Below are 22900 nucleotides of genomic sequence, written 5' to 3'. Positions count from 1 at the left end.
GGCCTTTCTGTCTCCTCTTTAATTGAAACTAATCTCCCCTGTAACGTTATCCTATCGCCGTCCTCCCTTTGACGTTATTCTTTCTTTCCTTTCTTACTACGATCTTGTCTTTTTCTTCCCTCTGTCCCTCCTGTCATCCTCTGGCTGCTTTTTCCTTCCACACCATTCACCGCCAAGGCCACGCCAGCCAATGCCAGCCGCTCAGGGCACTCTCTCACCCCCGCTGCCCAAAGCCGAGGTGTTTGAGATGGGCACAGATGTGGTGGCGGTGTCCCGTGGTGCTGGAGGCTGCGGGATGCAAGTTTGTGCAATCTAAGTGTGTATATGTGTGTCTGGTTTAAGTGTGTGTGTCCACTGCTGCTTCTGGCTCTGATCTGTGTTTAAGTGTGTTTGTCTGTCAGCTGGCCAGCATTTACACACTGGTTTCATGACTGGCTGCTGTGTGTTTTTTGTTTTTTTTAAAAAGATGATGTAATGAGCGTGTGTGCGTGCGTGCACACGTGTGTGCATTTTGCAGCCAGCTGTGGAGAATGACATGCATATTAATGTGGCTACATGATGACTTTGACCTGTACTAGAGGAGCTACTGGACGAAACCATTTTACTGCCATGTGTGCGCCTGTATGTGCATGAGAGAGTTTATAGTTTTATCTGTCCTCAGTTGCATACTAGATGTTTGACAGCTGTTGACTTGGCTAAGCATGTAGCCATTCAGATTCAATTTTGGTCATTAGCAGTGAAAACCACTTCTGATAGAGATTTAATATGGCTGCTTCTTTTTTTTAAACAGTTTTAGATGAGAAGAAGTCTTAAGTCTTTGCACACAGTAACACCTTTAGTCACATTTAAAGGCAAAAGAGTATAAGAGTATAAAAATGATTAATACCCATAACCGCCCCTGGTTTTAAGCTTGGATGGTTCCATAATAGTGCGGTGGTTTGCACATTTTTCTGACAGCTGAAAGATTCCTGGTTTGACGCTGAAAGGAGACACAATGAAACCTGTGGAGCTACCTGCTATGACGACTCTCCCGTGAATAAGGCAGCAGCTGAAAGTTGCTTTTTATAGCAGCTGGCTGACAGTTGATTTCCACTTCTGCTGTAAATCTTTGTTGATTCTACAATGTAACCAATGCAAGTGGCCTTCTGCAATGTGTTTATTATCTTGTGGTTGTGGCTCAGTGTTTTAAATGCAGTGCTACCCAAAAATCCTGGGAGATTTTCCCCCTTTTTTGTACATTCCCACTCCCAATAGTTTGGCAGTCTCCCCTCAAGAATTTGACCACATCTGTAAGTACTAATATTAAGGCTATGATTGTAATTTCTCATGTTTAGATGATAATTCTTATTCTTTCTCTGATTCATTCAGAAACTGCAGTGAAAAATAGCTAGAAACACACACAGGAGGAACACACCTAATAGGCCAATCACAATAGCTGCAGGCTGGGTCGATGTGACGTCTAGTTATAGTTCCATGGAGGTGCATGTCAGGTTAAGGCGTAGTTTAAATGGTAGTTTTTCAGATGTTTCTGCAGTTACAGTTTCCTAACACAGAGGTATCAATCCACCACGAGTTGTTGTGCTGTTACAGTAAATGTTGAACACCGTTTGACTGTACAGACTAAAGGTTTGTCCGTCTGAGATGCACTTTAAAGCAGTTTCAACTCATTACTTTTGATATTTGGTTAATCATTACTCTGAGCTCTGAAGGAAAAAGTCTGCCGAGGACACAGAAAGCTGTCCAGCAGGCCTGTTTCCAAAAAGCAGTTTTCTTAGAAGTGTGCAAAGTCTTAACATCCATACATGGATATGGGATCTCTGTTGATTTAACTGCTTTAGAGAATGGTATATTTCACTCACATCTTAAAGATTCATCAAATTTGTGATGGTAAAAACCAAGTCTTAGCGGTGCAATGGCTCTGCACAAAAATGTATCCATGCAAAGATGGTAGCATACATGCATCGTACACACCTGTTGAAGTTTGGTCAAAGCCTTTGTCCCTCCTCAGCACTGCATTATGTTTGTTTTTTTCTCCCCCCCCCCCCCCCTTTTACTTGTCATGTCCTCATCGCTTTTTTCTTTTGCCATTTCGAAATGAAACAAATAAACCTCAAGCGATTGTGTCTCTCTGCTCTTTCACTAGCTCTGTGTCATTCTCTTTCTGTCCATCTGTGGGCCTTCAGGGGTTATGCAGAGCTACATGTATTTCATTCATAGTCATGCCCTCTGCTGTTGTTCGCTACAGAGCCATCCAAGAGTCTTTGTAGCTTTACTGGGCTGTATTTTTGTTGGTGTGTGTGTGTGTGTGTGTGTGTTGTTGGAGAGTAAGAGGAGAGGGTGAGATTCACGGTAGCAAGGCTGGAAGGCATTTATATGGCCAGCCTTCGAAGGCAGCTCTTTGATTTTTCTCTTTGCAACTTGCTCGCTCCTCTCTTTCATTCGGTCCACCTCTCGTGGCGCAAATGATCACAGCTCGCCTTCAAACAGGGGGGACATGAAGCACAGACAGCTTCTGTTTGATTTCTGATAGCCCTACCTTCCTTCCTGATAAACACATACATATAATATGGACACACACACTCACACACATATTTGTTTGTACAACGGCATCTTTGCAAACGTGCACGCCGATATTCACATCAGTCTAACCCACATGCCTGTACACAAAGACGCAAACACACGCGCTCACACACAGATGCAAGCACGCATCCGGGGGTCCCATGGCGGCTGGTGCGCTGCGCTGTGCTCCAGGATTGGATCATCAGCCAGCTGTGAGTTGGACAGCCCAGGATCTGTCCTAATCCCCGCCACTCTGTTCACATCGCCTCACATGCGCACACACACTCTCCAGTCCCGGCCCCAACCCAGCAGAGGGCTTTACTAAGTTTGTTTTGTTTGTTTGCTCCCGCCTTTCTTCACTTTCTTTCTTTTCTTCTTTCCATTTTTTCATCCGGCCTCATCTCTCCCCGTGTTGTGATCACACATCCCAAAGGCCATAGTGAAAACTGCCCAGCATAACTTCTCTTTCAACACATGCCAGATAGGACTGAGATGTGTGTTTGCATGCGTTAGTGTATCCATGGTTAGTTGAGACCTGTGGGCCTGCATTGTGTTTGAGCCGAGATGAATGTCTGAGGCTCCAGATCTTCCACCGGTTTTGTTATCCCCATGAAATCAAGCATCCATGTTCATTAGGGTGCTTGCTTAGAGATGTAGATGGACCTGGAGCTTCAAACTGCTTCTGTGAATAAGTTTACTTGCGCTCAGTTTTTCCACCTAAAACTTCTGTGTGGAGTCTTCAGCCAGGAAATATCTGAACATGCTGGTCCATATAATCTGTGCCTGTATGTGACAAACACCTGAAGAACGAGTCTTCAGTTGAAATTGTCCTGGCAGCAAATTTGCCGAGGAGGCTGAATAAACCTCTTATGAGAAAATCTGCAGTGATGATTATCTGTGAATATCTGGTTAAAAATCCTATCAGCAAATGTTCATCTTTATGCATTTGGGGTCACAGTTTCCAAAGGTTGATACTGGATAATGCAGAGCGGGCTGTGAGATGGGGAAGGTCTTTTGGGTTTGGATCAGCGTGTCCTGATCTGTTCTTTGGCAGTTGTGCTAAGTGCACCCACTGCAGCAGTATTGCATGCTAACAGTCCTATTTGAAAGAGTCAAATGTTTATGACCCAGGAGGCCACAGTTTGTCTTCCATTAGGACCTTTGTGCTTGGCGCTATGTCTTGTCTTCTCTTCAGTGTGTGAATGTCTGTGTGAATGGGTGGATGACTGGATATGTAAAGCGCTTTGGGGTCTTTAGGGACTAGTAAAGCGCTATATAAATACAGGCCATTTACCATTTTTACCATTCTCTTAAACTTGCTCCTTCATTTGCTTGTGAGGTTTAGGCCCTTAAAAAGTATTAGATTAGGATTAGCTAGAAATATTGGTTTGGGTTAAAACATCCCTCTTCAAAATGATGATAAAATGATGCTTATCCCACAAGTCAAGGGATAAGCATGCAGGTGGAATTGAGAACTAAGTTTTGTACAGTTAGGTCCATATATATTGGGACACTGACGCAAGTTTAGTTTGGTTTTATTTGTTTGATAAAACATATTACAATTATAGTTATATAATGTACATGGATATAATGTGTAGACTCTAAGCTTTCATTTGAGGGTGTCCACATTCAAATTGGATGGAGGGTTTAGGAGTTTCAGCCTCTTAACCTGTGCCACCTTCGTTTTAAAGAGAACAAAAGTAATAGGACAATTGACTCTGTTGTTTCATGGGCACGTGTGGGCAATTCGTTGATTATGTCATTTTAAATTGAGCAGATAAAAAGCCTGGAGTTGATTTCAAGTGTGGTGCTTGCATGTGGAAGAGTTTGCTGTGAACAGACAACGTGCGGTCAAAGAAGCTTCCCATGCAGGTGAACAAGCCATTCTTAAACTGGGAAAACAGGAAAAAAAACACATCAGAGAAATTCCTACAATATTAGGAGTGGCAGAATCTACAGTTTGGTACAGCGGTCCCCAACCCACGGGCCTTGGACCGGTACCAGTCCGTGAGTCGTTTGGTACCGGGCCGCGAGAGTTGAGGCGAAGGTGTGAAATGTATGGTTTTCAGGGTTTTTATCGGTTTTCAGTGTTATTTTGTTATCGTTTTTATCATTAACTCGGTGTCCCTGTCCCGTGGCGCAAAAAAGGTTGGGGACCGCTGGTTTAGTACATCCTGAGAAAGAAAGAAAGCACTGGTGAAAACAAAAAGACCTGGGCGTCCATGGATGACAACAGTGGTGGATGATCGCAGAATCATTTCTATGGTGAAGAGAACAACCAAGAACAACCAGCCAAGTGAACAACACTCTCCAGGAAGTAGGCGTATTAAAGTCTACCATAAAGAGAAGACTGCATGAAAGTAAATACAGAGGATTCACTGCAAGGTGCAAGCCACTCATAAGTCTTCGTAATAAAAAAGCTAGATTGGAAAAACATCTAATATAACTGAACACAGTTTTCAGATCAACCTCTACCAGAATAATGACAAGAAAAAACTATGGAGAAGGTGTGGAACAGCTCATGATCGAAAGCATACCACATCATCTGTAACACACGGCGGAGGCAGTGCAATGGGTTTGGTGTGCATGGCTGCCAGTGGCACTGGGACACTAGTGTTTATTGATGCTGTGACACAGCACAGAAGCAGCTGAGTGAATTCGGAGGTGTTCAGAGACATACTGTCTGCTCAAATCCAGGTAAATGCAGTCAAATTGGTTGGATGACGTTTCATAATACAGATGGATGATGACCCAAAACATACAGCCAAAGCAATCCAGGAGTTTATTAAGGCAAGTAAGTGGATTATTCTTGAATGGCCAAGTCAGTCACCTGGTCTTAACCCAACTGAGCATGCATTTCATTTGCTGAAGACTAAACTTAGGCCCACAAACAAACAGCAACTGAAAGCTGCTGCAGTAAAGGTCTTTGTGTTCAACCCACTGAATCAAAGCTGAAAGTCAACTGCATCTGAGTTGTTTCATTTAAAAAAATTTGTGGTAATGTACAGAACCAAAATTAGGAAAAAGGTTGTCTCTGTTCTGATTAGAGATGGACCGATCCGATATTACGTATCGGTATCGGTCCGATACTGACCTAAATTACTGGATTGGATATCGGAGAGAAATAAAAAATTTAATCCGATCCATTAAATATCACAAAAGCAGCTCACAAAACTTGCGACATGGCATAACTCGGCTCTTAACTGTAGCACGTCGGAGCAGTATGCGTCACACGATAGAGCGGCTGTGGCGTGTGTTGTGGAAGTTTTCCATTAAATAAAGCCAAGTTGGTGGAGAGCCTGCATGACCACGGGGAGACAGTCAGCAGAGTCTCCCTGAGCCTAGTTAAATATCAGTTAAATATCAAAAGGCAGTGCACAGCTGTTTCACACATTAAGGTTCACACTCCCTTGCTACCTCCCAGAGTTCTGGAAGAGACAAAAGACTCTTCTTGTGGAGTGGTCTGCTTCCCCCAACTTCCTTACTACCCCTTCACCATTTGTCTTAATGAATGAGTGTGGAACATGTTTAAATCCAGTGGCACCAAGGCATTGTACAATAAAATAATGTGATTAATACATAAATAAAACAAATTCCTATAACATTGCAAGACCTGTCAGCTGTCTGGTTGAGCATTTGGAGCCTTGCTACCAAACCGGCATTTTATCTCCGAGGAAGTTATCCCAGAGAGAAGTAAAGCAAGTGTGTAAGTTCATCTCTGAATGTTTGTAAAGCATTCCAGCTTTATGCTTAACACCCGATATATGGAGCGACTGCCTCTTCTCTCCCCCTCCCTCTCCTGCTGCTACTTAAATCATGAAACTGATTAATGATCAGCTGATCGGCTTTTCTGTCGCGAGTCCATCTCTCTTGTTTGTTTATCGCCCACTTCGCGCCAGAAAGAGGAAACCAGCGGCTGAACAACAGCTTGATAATCTGTTGTTAGAATTTATTTAATATTACTTTCTACACCAGAATCCTTTTCTACGCAGCTGACGGCTGGTAACTGTGCAGGGGCGGATCTAGCAAAGTTTAGCCAGGGGGGCCATAGGGCATGAACAGGGAAAAGGGGGCACAAAGACATACTTTTCTTTCTTATTCTCATTTAAAATATCTAGCTTTTAATAAACAATTATCTGCATCTTACACCCAAAGTTTTAATCTGATGTAAAATGCATAGAAGTTCATTACTGTATATAGTAACTATTAAGTCTAATACACCCTAGTAAGCTAGTTTTGCTGGGAGTTTGCAACCCTATTAGTTAGGTTGCTTACTCTTTAAAATACCAGAATAGGGAGGATGGAGTAGGTTTACGTTTATTAGATTGATCAGTATTGCTGAACTATGAAATATTTTGGGTGCACTGTATTTTTTTGCATACAAGTATAACAGAATAGCTTTAGTGTTAGTTTGTTTTTAAACTTGAGTATGAACTTATACAAAATGCAGCAAGATATTACAAAAACAGTTTTATTGATTAAAAAACACACTATATCAGATTCATATCGGTATCGGCCGATATCCAAATTTATGATATCGGTATCGGTATCGGACATAAAAAAAGTGGTATCGTGCCATCTCTAGTCCAGATATTTATGAACCTAACTATGTAAGCCATGAGGCTGAAGCTTCTGTTGGCACTTTACACAAAGCCTTAGGTTTGGAAATAATCTTATTAAGAGGCCTTTGAAAAACACTTCCATTAGTGGGGGCTATACAGAGGTGCATATTCACTGATGTATTCAGAGCATATCCAACAGCGAGGTGAAGACACCATTGTTGATCTGCCATGTATTCTTGCTTTAACCAACAAATAGTTGCAGTAAATAGAAAAGATTTGGTAGACTTTGTACTGCATGAACTAACATCTTTCCTGCCTTTTGGCATCACTTTATATTTTCACAAATAGAAAGAAAAGTGAAAGGGCTGATTAATATTTTCTGATTGTGTAGTTGTTTATTGAAGTCTTTCTTGTGTTTCTTGTAGCTATGTTATGCATGCCATCACTGCATTGCTTTCTGCAGAAAACTTATATATATTTGGTACTAGACCAGGTCTGGTTAGGGCATAAGAGATGATGTATTAGAGATGCAAAAATGTGAGACATTTAAGGCACTTGTGAAATGATGGAATGCACCAAATTGGTAGTGTGGGAAATACAAAAGCAACCATATAGGCCAGGCAAGGAGAGAAGCATACATTGTGTATTTTAAGGCCACAGTCTCCTTTCTGTGACCCTGAAATCAAGATGGGTGCAAAGAGACACAGAGCGAGAGGGTTAGGCAGACAAAACTCTGGACCAACCGCTGTGACTCTTATACATGAAGTTCCCCAAACTCTATTAAACACGTCACGCTGCTGCGTTCCCTCTGTACCTCTACGTCGTTCTATTTTTTTCTCCCCTCTGTTGTACATCGTGATAGCAAGGTCTGGAAAGGCGGTGAACAGAACTGTGTGTGTGTGTGTGCGAGGGCGGAGAAGTGTAAATGAGGAAGGTGAGGCAGCAGATGCCGCGTCCCGCCAGAGGCTCGCTTTGAGCAGCGAGTGAAATCTGGGCGCGACAAAACTGCTGCAAACCAACTCGGCGGGAGGCCCTTGTCCAATCACGGCCCGGAATAAAAGGGCCGGGGCGCCACGCGGGCTGCAGTCGCTCAGGAGAGGCGGGGGCCATAATGAACCTTCAAGCGCTGCCAGCGAGCACACACACACACACACACTGCTTGAGCACAGCATCACTCTTTCTACCTGGCATTAAGAGTGTCTAACCACTGTCACCACGAACATGAATGCACTCTGCCTCTAAGGCAACTGTGTGCATGTATTCTTGTGTGTGCGCACATGCTTGGAGTATTCTTGTTTCGTGAACTGTATTGACTTGTTTGCGAGCGTGCAATTAGACGAGCGTGCGTGCACGTCTGTGTGTGAATGTTATGTGTTGATACCTTTGGGCTACACCTGTGTCTGTGAAGTTTGATGTGTGTGTCTCTGTGTGACAGCAGCAGTGCAGTGCCAGGTATGAGACTCGCTGTGTGTTTCTGTGTGTGTGTGTTTGTGTGTGTGTGTGCTTGTCTGGTCGGCGGCCATGTTGTTGGGTAGCAGATGGCACCATGGTTGGCAGGGGAGGGGCTGCTTAGCACAACTAATCAGACAGTTACGGATAGGGCAGCTGGGAGGGCCGTCGGCCAGCCGTGTGTGCGTGTGTGTGTTTGTGTGTGTACCACAGAGTGCCATGATGTTGACAGTGGTGGGCCCGTTGGCCCGGTGACGAGACCTTGCCGTGTTCTTCTCTCCTCGCTGTCGGAGTGCCCTCTCTGCCATCGTGCCTCCTCGCCTCTCTCTCTTGCACTCTTCCTGCCTCTCTCGCTCAATCTGTTGAGACCTACTTGTTTGTGTCTTCGTTTTAGCTTTTTTAACTGTCTCCTTTGATCTTCCTGTCACTGCTGTATTTCTTTGGTTAACTGTTCAAAGGTTATGTTAATTTGCCATGAAACAGTTATTAAAATACTAGCAAATTTATACTGAAACCATTTTTGTACAGTTTTAATGGAATTGGCACTATACGTATAAAAATGTGACCCCTTGAGCAGGAACATGTCTGTTATGTTGATGTTTATTGACTTCGTGAAGTAGGTCAGTGTCTGAATGCCTTTTGAAATCATGCATAAAGTCACTAACATATTTCGTTTTCACCCGTGATCTTAATAAATGTATCTTCCTTCTATATTGGTGGTTCTTATGCTCTGCTTATGAGTCTTTTCCCTTTATTCTACCTGAGTGTGGATAACATTAAAGGAAATTTACCAGACTTGAGGCATCTGACTATCAGGTAATAGATCTAAGATGGTTCTTAGAACAGCATTACTACTGCATTAGTACATATGACTTTATGGCTTTGGCCTTACCAGGTACTCCCTGATCTCTTAAACATGTGTTTCATGTGCTGCGATTGTATTCTGCAGTGATTTTATACGATTAAATACTATTATTTTCATCATGCATGTAGGTTTAAAACAGTTTTCCAGTTAGGTGCAAGTGTGGATAGTTTATGTGGGGAAACACAGTAGTTTGAGCATTACAGAATTGCAATACAGAGAGAACTCATTCTTGTTAGGTTCTCAGCCAGTGCACACATTTCTCACTAGTATTCACAACCTAAGTATTATATATAAACATGTTATATGTTATGGCTGATAACTGATAATGTGCAGCCATGGTATACTGTCCTTCTCACTCTTAACTCAGGAGCTTATTTATGTCTTTCGCAGTTAAAATGTAGATGCTATAAATTCACCAGAGAATATTCACACTCATTACTGTAAGTATGAAGATTGTTAAGCAGGACTGTAATCTATCCATCCGGCGAGGCTGAGAATGGATAGAAAAGACAGATCGCTGACTGTGAGACCTCAGGCAAGATGGAGGCAAATCTGTCGGCTACAACTGTTGCCACCCCAGCCAAGTGTGCCCTGGGACACTGGCCTACATACACACACTACTGCTAGAGGACAAAACGAAAGGGAGTACCAGCCCCCTGCCATCCATCCACCATCCACCCTTCACCTCATTCTGTACTCATCTTTTGCATATCTTTCTAAATAGGTATGGTGAGAAGGGTTTACCAGTAGCTCTATACGTTTTAGAGGATTGTGCTGAAGATCCAGTGCAGGTCGATTTTGAAATCTGTGTTTAAAAGTGTGTGTTGTTTTCGTGTGACCGTGTCATCTGTTCAACTTTTGTGCCTTTGCACACCCCTGCTGTGAGGGTGGCAGGATCAGTGGCGCTACCCAGTGCCCACTACCCAGTAGGCCCAGCTTTCATCCAACATGACAGAACCTCTCTCTGCCCCCCCCCCCCCCCCCCCCCCATTTCTCTTTTACCTCTCTCATTCTCTTTTACCTGATTGATCTATCCTTTTGTCGTTTCATCCTCTTTTTTTCCTGCATAGCTGCTTTTTGTTCAGTTTTTTTCCCCTTCTTTTGCCTTCGTTCCATCAGCTTCTCTCTGTTACCCTGGGTGGACACAGCAGTGCCAACCGGTGCCACATAGGTAGTGGGCCAGTGCTGCCCTCAGCAGATTGTACTGGGAGTTGATCACAAAGAGCAGTAAGGAACAGAAGGATGAAAGATAAGATTGGAGCAAGGTAGCAGCTAAGTGGAGATGGAAGATACAGCAGGACAAATACTGAAAGGGGAGAGTGTCAAAGAGTTCAGACGGCATAGGAAAGTAATAATAATTATATACTGGGAGAAGACAGAAGGATCTACTCCTGCAAGCTAGATCTGAGAGATCAAATCAGGCAAAGCTGATAAAACCCCAAAACAAAATAAGAAATGTGATCAGTGTGGCTATAAGCACTAATAGGAGAAGCCCATGAAGGAGTGCTGTCCACTTTGGTGTCTATACATGACACCAGCAGCAGAACTAGCAGAAAAAACATGAAGAAGGACGATTTCTCCCCTTCCTGAGGTAATATAAAAAATTGCATTATTTGACCACTTTGGCCATTTTAATGAGTGAAAAAGCTTTTTGCTATTGGTACTTACAGCCATACTTTTAACATGATCCAATCAACTCTCCATGGTGACAACTCTGTAACTGCTAGGCCTCTTCATTGGCACTTGCAGCTACATTTCAAGTGAATTAATATAATTTCCCTGCAGTGTATGTTGATGTGCTGCTCATTCCAAACAAAGTGCCGTGCGAGCCAGGTTAAAGACGCCTTGACCTGATCCTGACAAACAAAGTGATCTAGTTGAGACCATAGACTGTGACATCACGCATAGTTTTCTGATTTCTGTATTCTGAAGCCTCAAGATTTGCTGTCTTTGGCAGCACATTATTTATTTAATTAGTTTTATTTTATTTTATTTTTTATTTTTTTTACCATAAAACCATATCTGGACAAGTTGGAAGCTTGTTTTGCAAGCTGTATTAATAAACTGAACAGGTGCAATGTACCGACAAACATCTGCTAATTAGTACTAAGTACGTAATGACTAATGATAAGGTACTAATAATTTTCACTCACCAAAGCACAACTTCTTGGATAGTCTGTACACAGCAAGCTGTATTATTTGTCAGATAATTGCATTAAGGATTGCATCAGCAGCAATCAGTGATACCAGTTAGCAGAGGTGAAGCCTAGCAAATCCTGCCCGGCTACAGCTCCCTGTGCCGGGACAGTTAATCAATGCAACCACTCCAGATGCAAAATGTATGAAAATTTAAACTTGTAAAGTCGTTCTGAATAATTCAAAAAGGAAAAAAAAAATAACTGTAAAGTATTTTAAGAAGAGGGGGCTCTGGGAATTTGTTCGACTTTCTTAGGCAGCCTCAAGTGGCCACCAGGGGAACTGCAGTTTCTGGCAACTCTAGTGGTTGCTACTTGGTAAAGACACATCTGATTATAAAGCCCAGGAGAGAGGAGAGACGTTGTCAGAGACACGAGGTATGAAAGTAAGGAGATGATTGAATTCACTGACGATGATTTGGGTGCATAAGGAGAGAAAGGTGGTGCATAGTCCTTTGAGCCTGTTACCTCCAAGCACACGACCCACTGTGAAGGCTGGTGGGTGTTTTAAATAACATCATGCATGTCTCCAGTAAGAAGTGAATTCCGTCACAGGTAGACGGTGCTCACGCCAGCAGAGATAAATTTGCTGTAGTACACAAGATTTGGACTTATAGTATAAGTACCTTTCTCACTCTTTCCTCTCTCTTTTCTCTCTCTCTTTTTTTTGTTGCATTGCATGTAAGTTAAGCATTTAACAGTAAGACAGTTGTAATCACAGATTTCTTTCTGTTTATTTGGGTAATTAACCAGAACCTTTTCTTATTATATTTGTCCCATAAAATTCACACAACAGATATTAGACATACACTTTAAAAGATGCCTAATGAGAGGTAGCCTGGTTGAAATAATTAATTTTAAGCAGTCGTTTACCTTTTCTGCTAAAATAGATTTGACCTCGAGCACTGCCACATATGCTACCCACAACTATTTCTGCGGGGCACAGATTTGACACTGACGTTAGGTCTTTGGTTTCTGGATTGGGTCAATATGAGAGCATATTGTACGTATGCTGTGTGTTTATTTTTAAAAATCACAGATGCCTGCGCTGCCAGGCCGCTTTTCTTGTGTTAAGACCATCAGTCATCTGTGCCAATTAAGATTTTTAAACTTCTCTCGCTCTGTTTTGTGAGCAGATAGATGATGACAGAGGCCAATCAGCCACTAATTGCTTCAATCTAGAGCTGGGTTTTTTCTCTGAGGGAATGTGTGCTGTAACAGCAAATGTTTGTTTCTGCAGGGTCGTGTCTATTTGTAGCCGTCTGTGTGTATATGCATACATTTATTCATATGCATGGGAGATTAAACAGCTTTTCAGATGAGCGAAATTGCACACTTTTTTTTGTGCATACTTTTGCATATGTGTGTTACGGTTTGGGAGGCGAGGGGGTATATAAATTTTTTATTTATTTTTTTTTGCGCTACTTTTAACAGTTGCAGCTTTCTGCTTTTCGGGCACGATTTGCTAACCACTGACCTTGGTGTCGGCGGGGGGGCTTTAGTGTTCCTTGAAGAAGAAAAGAGGCTTGGGCCGCCCGCTGTAAACAAAGTTGACTTGCCGACAGATGGATTGAATGACAGAGAGGCTAACTGAGCCAGGAATGGGCCTGGCAGCATCGCACCGAGCGGAGAGAGAGGGAGTGAGGGAGAGAGAAAGAGAAAAAGAGAGAGATAAAGGGGGGGGGGGGGGGGGGAGAGAGAGAGGGGAGAAGAGAGAAGAGGTGGCCAACAGGAGAGGAGGTGTGAACAGGTGCAGGGCCGCTGAAGGAAGAACCAGCAGATGGAGAGAGACACAGCCAGTTTAGTTACAGGAAAAAAAGGGTGGGAGGGAAAAGAGGAAGGAGGAGGGAGAGATGGGAACGGGAGAAAAAAAAAAGGATCGGAGCAGAGATGAGAATGCTCTGGACAGATAGATGGACGGATATCTATATATATGTATGTGTATGTACATGTACGTGTATGTACATGTATGTGTATGTACGTGTATGTACATGTATGTGTATGTATGTGTATGTACATGTATGTGTATGTATGTGTATGTACATGTATGTGTATGTACGTGTATGTACATGTACGTGTATGTACATGTATGTGTATATATATATATATATAAATAAATAAGGCTGGGTGCAGAGTAAAGAAGCAGTGAGGCTGCATCAGGCCGCCTCTGTGTTGGATGTGCTTGCTTCACGGAGTCGGACAGCAAGATGAAGGGAGGGGTGCCGCAAGGAAAAATGTGGGAGCAGAGTGATTGACTTGCATCACCCAGAGGTTTAATAAAAATGTGCTAAAACACATTGAGGTGCGTGTGACAGGAAATCGTGTGACACTCTGCGTGGTCTGCCACACGGAACAATTCAGATGTTTATTGTGTGCGACATCACCGATACACAGCGCTGCAAATGTTCAATATGTCACATTATTTTCTCTGTATCGCGCTCATCGATTGTTGGCAGTTACCAGTTAGACGGGCCTACACGAGGCCGCTCGCTCACCGTCTCTCTGTCGCACACATAAACATCGCACTCGCACATAAGCAGAAATCATCTTTGTAGTCTTGCGTATCAAACTGTTGAATATTAATATAGTCTGATTGATGCAGTCTATCATAAATAACCGTGTATCTGCTGGAATTCCTCCACCAGAGTGAATCATCACGAGTGTCACCGTTTTGAGCAGTTGGAGAGCAAATAATTAACAGTTGTCATTTTATAGTATACTATGAGTTTATTTCAGTAAAATCTTACTGACTCGATAAATGGGGTGGAAATTAACTGTGGGTTTTTTATAGCTATGTTCATATAAGAGGCAAAATAAAGGGAAAAACCTGACCTAGATCTGGTATGCTGTGTTTTGCTAGGGTGATTTGACTTCATTTGTGGCCTTAAAATGAAAGAAACTATCTCCTAAATGTAACATTTCTATTCTGGTGAGGGAGGTCTCTTCAAAGATGGCAGTGCTCCCTATCCAAGGGTCACTGTACAGGCTGTAAATTAGAAAAAAAGGTGTTAGGACCACCTCAGTTAAGCCTTTTGAGGACCTGTGAGAGATTGCATCATAAAGAGATGATAATTGGAGGGACCCAGAAGAGTTAAAGAGACTCGATGAATCAGTGGCAGGGTGTGCCAACATTTTCCTTTAATTAATGTTATAGGTGCTTAAAAATCCAATTCAGAAATCAGTGTGTTTTATTGTTTATTCTATAATGACATCCTAGTTACATGTGAATTACGTAAATCTGTAATTCTTCAATTAAAATGTTACATTGAACCGCTAATTCCATAATTGATAGCATCTTCTGGTTCTGGGCTCTCGTAGGTATTTTACCTGCGCAGTAGAAATGCTATTATTTGTCTTTGTCTTGATTCTTCAACTCTTTGCAGAGATCATCAGTACCTGCAACATTCAGTCCTTTTTGTTGCAAACAAAGCCTGCGTCTTCACATGTTTTTTGCTATAGGCTCAGTTCGCAGTCTGTTCACCTGTATGTTAATTTCACACCTGTTATTTTGCACCACATAACTATTGCAGAGCATAAATCTGAATATTCATTCATTTGAGGAATTGTTCTTTTTAGCTTATCGCTTGTTTTTATGTAGATAATTAATATACGATACACGTCAATATTTTACACTTTCTTTACGTCGCAGTGCGTTGAATAAGTTGCTCCAGTTTTTCCTTCATCAATCTTGTGACTGCTTTTTAAGGATTTGAAATTACAGCAAAATATAAACTAAATGATTGTTTTCCCCATTATCTCCGTGTGTGTGTGTGTGTGTGTGTGTGTGTTCGTATTTTTATGCTTTAAATATGCATGTATATGTATGTGAGTTATATAGTGGAGAGTTGATTCTGTTTTTACTTTAGTCAGAACAGCGGTCAGTTGTGTCTGGCGTTGGCGAATGTCTCCAATTCCTCCAAGTCCACCGTCTGACTCCAATTTGTGCTCGTTCTGTGATAAACCACGGCATTTGGTGGTTCTGGCGTGGGATGCCGGCTGCACCATGGGGTGCTGCAAACTCCGCGCTTGGTCAGGCCCTGGCACCCCACATCTAATGGGCAACAGCTTGAATAGTGCCCACTTAAGCAGGCAGTGTGGACTGGGCTCCCTCTTCTTCCTCACCACTCCAGCCAGCTAGTCAGCCAGCCACCGCCTCTGCCACCTCCCACTTACCCAGCAGCCACTGTACCTGGACGCAGCCCCAGAGCCATTCCAGCCTACCTTAGGCCCCTGGCCCATGCAGCTCTCGCCATACTTATCAAGCTGTCCTACTGTGCATCAGGCCAGGCATATACAAACAGGCCCAGCTATCTGCTAACTGAACAGTCAGTCTATTGCCTCCTAGGCCCAAACAAGAGTTCCTGCCACAGGCAGCATCCCAGAGCCCATTCACCAATTAACTGGAAGGCAGATTAATGCCCAAGGAGAATTCTACAGCTCCAGCCCCACATATTCAGCCTCTGCTCTACCCGTCACTCCTTATGCTTGCTCCAGGGCTTGGCTTTTCGCTGATACCTCGCCTTCGCTTTCTCTTTTTTATGCTTTAATTTGATAGTGCTCAACAGCAGCCATTTTGTGACAGCATTTTGCAAGTAAACATGTTGCACTGGATTAGAGGTACAAAATGGCGCAGGGGAGAAACAACCGCAAAAGTTTGATCTGGCAGCTCCAGTTTGATCTTTAGTGAGGCATTCAGGCTCTTGTCACAGAGATACAAGTGCTCGCACCCAACTTATCGAACCGAAACCTAAACTCAGCGCACTTCTTTGGGGTTTCTTCACCCAGGAACGAAAGCTTCCAGTCCGTTTGTTCAATTCTCTGTCCTTAACTAGGTCGTACTTCTGAGGTTTGGTTCTGTAAATCAGCACGACCAAGCAGATGCCAAATGTGAAGCTCTCTGTCTTTTGATTTCCTCTCCTCAGTTTTTATCACCCTCCTCTTCCTCACCACCACTCTATTGCTGACTGCTGGAACTTTCTGGCGATCTGTCTGATGCTAATTGGTGGGTAAACAGGTCTGGTGTGAGCCCCCTCCACCACCACCCCCCATCCCAATCGCACACAAACGCACACTCATAGAAATACACAAATACACACGGCCCCCTGGAACCTCTTGCAGGACCAAATGGCTGGCAACGCCTGCCCGCCATCTCCCGCTGAGCCCTGGTGTGCGCTTTGGTGGCTCAGGCTGCTGTTCAAGCCCAGCGGGGGTTCATTCACTCACACACACACTCATACGCGTACAGACACACACAGTCTCCTTGTGTCCCCTGCACACCCGCCACCCGCTTTCACACCCCAGACAGCAGGACAGCAGGAGAACACACACACACACGAAGGAACAGACAGACGCGGTCACTTTAGAGATGCAGGCCAAGCGCTGTAGGGGAGAAAAGTTTTCACTTAAACTGGAGAATTCTCTCTTCATTAGCGCCTTTGGACTTCAGGAAGAGTTCTGTTTATTTGTTCGTTTTTTTCCGCTCTTTGTAGTTTTTCTTTTCTTTCCTTCTTTGTCTGTCTCTCTGTTGTTTGGGTACGTTTGGACTTAGTTGAGATAGAAAGTTTGGTTCAGACAGGAACAAAATGTGCCGCTGTTCAAAGCCAGAAGCACCTCAGCTTGAATCGTACCTGTTCTATTCTATTCTGATACTGACACAAATCTGAATGCAGTTTAAAGTTATTTGACTCCTTCACGTACTTACAGAGATGACAGATCAGCTGACTCACTGTTGTGTGTCCTCAGCATTAGTGTAGCATATATCACAGTGATTTACCTTGTATCAAAATGCGCGGGATGGCAGTTTATTCGAGTGTTGTGTGAATGAGACAGCTGCTGTATCACTCAGGGGTCTCTAAGCTGACAGTGGCCTGACACATTTACCCTTCGACCCCCTCCAAGTCTTTTCTGTCATCGTCCTTTCTGCCCTTCCTTTCTTTCTCATGTTGTACAGTATGTGCTCTCCTCCTGCTCCCTCTCTCACCTTGGTTTTAGCAAAAAGCCTGTCTGACATCATTCACACACACACACAGACGCATAACGTTTTCTTTTTATAGAAACGGCTGCAGATACGACCTGGTGGATTCTTGTCAGGTTGCTGGGATTCACTTGATAAATGACCCCGATTACATCGTAAGCCTTTGTGCATTTGTTACTGGACGCGTGGGAAGTCTGAAACATCAACAGTAATGAAGATGATCTGACATTTAACTTAACGCCTAGTTTCCACGTCTCAGTTTGAGTGCAGTTATTTAACGTACTCCTTCCAGAGCAGATTGCACGCAAGAAATTTGTTTCTCGGTGTGTCAACAAACTAATCTCCTTAGTAACCAGAAGCCACTTAAATGCACTGATTGACATGTCTGTTAATGCACAGACTTGAACTTGATCTAAGTGTACAAATTGTCGTCTGCATTATGTTGCAGGAGTAAAACATTAGACCCATTATTTCTGCAGTTTTTAGCCACAAAACACAAATTCCTACCTAAAAACAAAGATTGTGCTTGAAATGCTTCAGAGTGAAACCTTTTTCATGCACCATCACCCGCAGAGTGTGATGAGTAAGATGCCACAGAATGTCAGCGAGTGGCTGTGGAGACTTTTCACATTATTTTCCTTTTCACATGCGATGCTGTGCATGTGTACACAGCAGCTATGGAGGAATCAGAACACTGTCATCTAGTCTTTAGGGTTCTACCAATGGGCCGCTGTGCGTGTATTTTTTGCAGTGCACTTTTATATGATGTGCCAGAAACTAGAAAGTGTGTAGAAATAGTGAAAACACATTTTCTTTCACTGATTCTTCTTCTTTTTCTTTAACTTCTTGTTTTTTCTCCTCAGACAGGACAGAGAGGGTGCAGATCGGGCTCACGAAGAGGAAATGGCCTCGGTGACTCTTTCAGCTCGGGAAAGGGAGCGAGAGCTAACTGTGATGCTGCAGCAAGCAGAAGCCGAACACCTGCAGAGAGGTCAGTGCTTCAATCCACAGCAGTGACAACGGGTTTGTCTTCGTGCTTTTGACTTGTGGCGTAGGTCACAATGTCCTCTTTTCACCTCTCTGACTTAGTCAGCCATTTTGGCTCACATCAGGACAGGTCAGTTCTTCAAAAGAAAAAGCCCCTCCTTTCTTCCCCATCGGCATTTTAGTCACCACAGAACCTGTCGTTCAGAGTCATGCTGTCGTAATACTTACAGACTGCACCACAGCTCGATGCCGCAGTTTAAATGCTTTCTGGAAAACTTGGACGAGCAAAGCATGATTGTTACGGCCCGGCTCTGCTAGGCGGCAGCGGACGTAACATAAACGAGCCCAGAGACCAAGGAGTTAGGTAGGACGACAAACATAAGGTTTATTAACACAACTGAAATCCGTTAGTGAAACAACTCACTAGGCAGCAGAGAAACTTTAAACAAACACCACGATTAATAGCACCAGTAGAGCACTGCTCTACTAAACGTCTCGCAGGAGGCAACACAAAACACAGGCAGAAGGCAAAAGGGAGGGACTCTCTGTACAGTCTGTTCAAATCAACAAGTCCCTCGACGAATGAAGACTCCTCAGCCTTTTATACTATCCGTTAACTGCAGTCAGCTGTGTCACTTGTCATAACTGCAGACAGCTGTGTCACTTGTCCGTCGTACTCCAGGCTCCTGCGGCAGCCAATGGTGTGCGTAGTCTGACAGGCTCGGATCCGCATGAAGTTGGGGCGGGCACATGTCCGGGCCAGCCAATCCCCCGTGAGTCCTGGAGCACTGTAGATTCCAGGGAGGAAGGCGGGGCCACCTGAGGCCAGCGGCCGTAACACCCCTCCCCTTAAAATACCAACTATGTTGGGCTGAAGCCAACGTTACAGAGCATAAACAACAACAAAAGACAAAAGCAGTAAAACATGTTTACAAACGGGACAGACCGTCAGCTAAAATATTTTCAGTCCCCTTTTTGTGGTGGATACTTAAGTTGTATTCCTGCAACAACAGAGCCCAGCGCATAAGGCGCTGGTTGTGATTAAACATACGCGCCAGGAACACAAGTGGGTTGTGGTCTGTGTACACAACAAGAGGTAACATGCTGGACCCCAGGTACACGTGAAAGTGCTGAAGAGCCAACAACAAAGCCAGGGTCTCCTTTTCAATGGTGGAGTAGTTTAACTGATTTTTATTGAACTTGCGGGAAAAGTAACAAACGGGGTGGTTCAAACCCAGCAAGTCTTCTTGCAACAGCACTGCCCCAGCCCCGACAGCACTGGCATCAACCTCGAGTTTGAATGGTCGCGTCAAATCAGGTGCAGCTAACACAGGAGAATGGCAGAGGAGGGCTTTTGCACTCTCAAAAGCATCCTGACACCCACTCGACCAGCTAAACTCAACCTTTGGGCTGAGCAGGTCAGTCAATGGCTTTACTACAGAGGAGAAATTCTTACAAAAGTTCCTGTAGTAGCCCACCATCCCTAGAAACCGACGTAACTCACGCCTGGTGGTAGGCGTGGGAAACTGTTTAATCACTTCCACTTTGGCATCTATGGGCCGGACCTGTCCACGTCCCACCTCCCTGCCTAAGTACGTCACAGTAGCTTTGGCAAACTCACACTTAGCTAAGTTGAGAGTTAGGGTAGCTTGTGCCAAACGGTGAAATACCTGTTGTAACGTTTCCAAATGATCTTGCCATGTTTCAGTGTAAACTACTAGATCATCTAGGTAGGCACTGCAGTTGGACAGACCACGGAGGACTTTATTTACTAGCCTCTGGAAGGTGGCAGGAGCGTTACACATGCCGAAAGCCATGACTGTGTACTGTAAAAAATCATCGGGTGTAACAAAGGCAGCGATGTTAGAGGCACGTTCAGTTAAAGGGACCTGCCAGTAACCCTTAAGAAGATCTAACTTGGAGACATACTGAGCAGTCCCAATACTGTCTACACAATCCTCAACCCTTGGGAGAGGATGTGAGTCAGCCACAGTCACAGAGTTCACCTTCCGGAAGTCTGTAATAAAACGGGGCGAGCCATCTGGCTTAGACTCCACTATACAAGGCGAGCTCCAGGGGCTTTGACTGGGCTTCGCTAAACCATGTTGCAGCAGATAGTCAGCCTCCTGTTTCATGAGCACGCGCTTATGGGGGCTGGCTCGATAAGGATGCTGCTTAATAGGTTTAGCGCCCTGGACATCAATGTCATGCTCTAGCACCGTAGTGGCAGTTGGCACATCCCCGAATAAACAGGTGTATTCCCTAATTAAGGCAATTATGTCCTCTTGCTGCTCTGAAATCAGATGCTCAAGCAAACCCGGCAATGCTTTTAGCATTTCAGAGTTAGACAAACGGGGTCTAGAACAGGTGGGATAACATAGTTTTAACCCATCACCCCCATCCGCCCCTCCTTCCTCCAGGTGGCTTGAGGCTACAATAGGAGCACAGAGCCCAGCAGGCTTTGGTGTTGACCGCGGATGGTACAGTTTCAACATGTTTACGTGACAGACACGTGTTTTGCGTCTGCGGTCGGGAGTGCAAATTACATAATCTGTCTCCCCTCTCTTTTCACAAACTTTAAATGGGCCACTATACCTAGTAGACAAGGCTGAGCCAGGGACAGGCAAGAGCACGAGAACCTGGTCACCCACCTGAAAGGTTCTTTTAACAGAAGCCTTATCATAATGGCGTTTCATCTTTCCCTGTGACGCGGCAAGGTGTTGCTTAGCCAGAGCGTTGGCTTGATTCAAACGCTCACGGAAGTGTTTTACATAACTGCTGACGTTTGTTTTGAAAACCCCTTGTGGGCTCAAAAACGCCTCTTTCAGAGCTTTGAGGGGTCCCCGTGGCCTATGGCCAAATACTAGCTCAGAGGGACTAAACCCAAGTGACTCCTGAACGGCGTCACGGGCAGCAAATAACACAAATGGAACACCCTCGTCCCAGCTTTTATCACTCTCCAGGCAGTATTTGCGTAGCATCGTCTTCAAGGTCTGGTGCCACCGCTCTAATGCACCTTGCGATTCAGGATGGTAAGCAGAGGACACAATATGCTTAACACCCAGAGTGCTAACTGCTTGTTTGAATACCTTAGACTGAAAGTTCGAGCCCTGGTCGGTTTGTACGACCTTAGGCAAGCCAAACACTGAAAAGAAGGTTGTCAACGCCTTAACGACAGATTTCGCTGTAATTTTATGTAACGGGACAGCCTCGGGGAAGCGGGTAGCGGCACACATGATCGTGAGTAGGTATTGCTTTCCTGATTTTGTTCTAGGTAGTGGACCCACACAGTCTACTATGACATGGTCAAACGGCTGATCCACTACAGGAATGGGACACAACGGAGCCGGGGGTATGACCTGATTGGGTTTACCTGCAATCTGACATACATGGCAACTGTTGCAAAATTTAGAAACATCACGCTTCATACCAGGCCAAAAGAAATGTTTTAATAGTTGCTGGTATGTTTTTGTGATGCCCAAGTGTCCCGACCACTGGCTTTCATGGGCAAGGGCCAGGATCTTCTGCCGGTACGCAGAGGGCACTACAATCTGCTTGACCTTACTCCAATCTGCACCTTCTGCACCTGGTGGAGACCACTGACGCATTAGAACATCATGTTCTATGAAATAGGCTTGTTGCTCCTTTTTGGCTTGCTCAGCACTTACCATACGTTTGAAACAGCTCTTTATTGTTTCATCAGCTAATTGAGCTGCTGACAGCTGGTCTCTAGTCAAAGGCAGTACCGAGTCCTTAGGAAATGGATCAGGCTCCTCGGGCGTCACAGAGTCTGGAGGTGACAGAACATTGTTTCTGTTAGTGGGTACATCATTCTCCCCGGAAAACGAGGACATCAACACAGAATCAGAGAGGGCAATATCAGTATCTTTCCGAGCTTGTGCTCGAGTAATTGCACAGGCTGGATACAGCCCAGGGTGCATAGACACATCAGAAGTTTTCTGATTCAGGGGGTTGTCTAAAACCTCCAGACGAGGGAGCACTACCCCTCCTGCGATGTCGTTGCCCAACAGCATGGCCACACCCTCTATTGGCAAGGCCGGGCAAACGGCAACAGGGAAAAATCCTGTAGCAAGGCTAGATTTAATAAAAATTCTGTGAACTGGTCTAGGAGCGTAACCCATCTCTATCCCCCGCAGAACAGAATTAAAACCACATTCACTTTTAGCAGAAAATGGTAATACACTTGAGAGGATGACAGTTTGAGAACCTCCAGTGTCCCTTAAAATACGTACAGGTTTTAACTCTGATGGATTGTCTGTTAGCGATACTAAGCCATCAAAAATGAATG

At 44.2% G+C, this 22900-nt stretch overlaps 1 protein-coding gene across 2 annotated transcripts in view; it reads left to right on the top strand.

Annotated features, from left to right (window-relative positions):
• sdccag8 (SHH signaling and ciliogenesis regulator sdccag8) overlaps positions 1 to 22900 on the top strand; it is a 55806-nt gene that overhangs the window by 9042 nt on the left and 23864 nt on the right. For both annotated transcript variants that reach the window (XM_080869607.1, XM_080869608.1), the window contains exon 14: positions 18468 to 18595. In XM_080869607.1, the coding sequence (XP_080725733.1) occupies positions 18468 to 18595 (128 nt within the window). The remainder of the gene's footprint in view (positions 1 to 18467; positions 18596 to 22900) is intronic.

Source organism: Rhamphochromis sp. 'chilingali', assembly GCF_963969265.1.
Source record: "Rhamphochromis sp. 'chilingali' genome assembly, chromosome: 20".
Classification (NCBI taxonomy): Eukaryota; Metazoa; Chordata; class Actinopteri; order Cichliformes; family Cichlidae; genus Rhamphochromis; species Rhamphochromis sp. 'chilingali'.
This window is presented reverse-complemented; position numbering and strand designations above follow the sequence as displayed.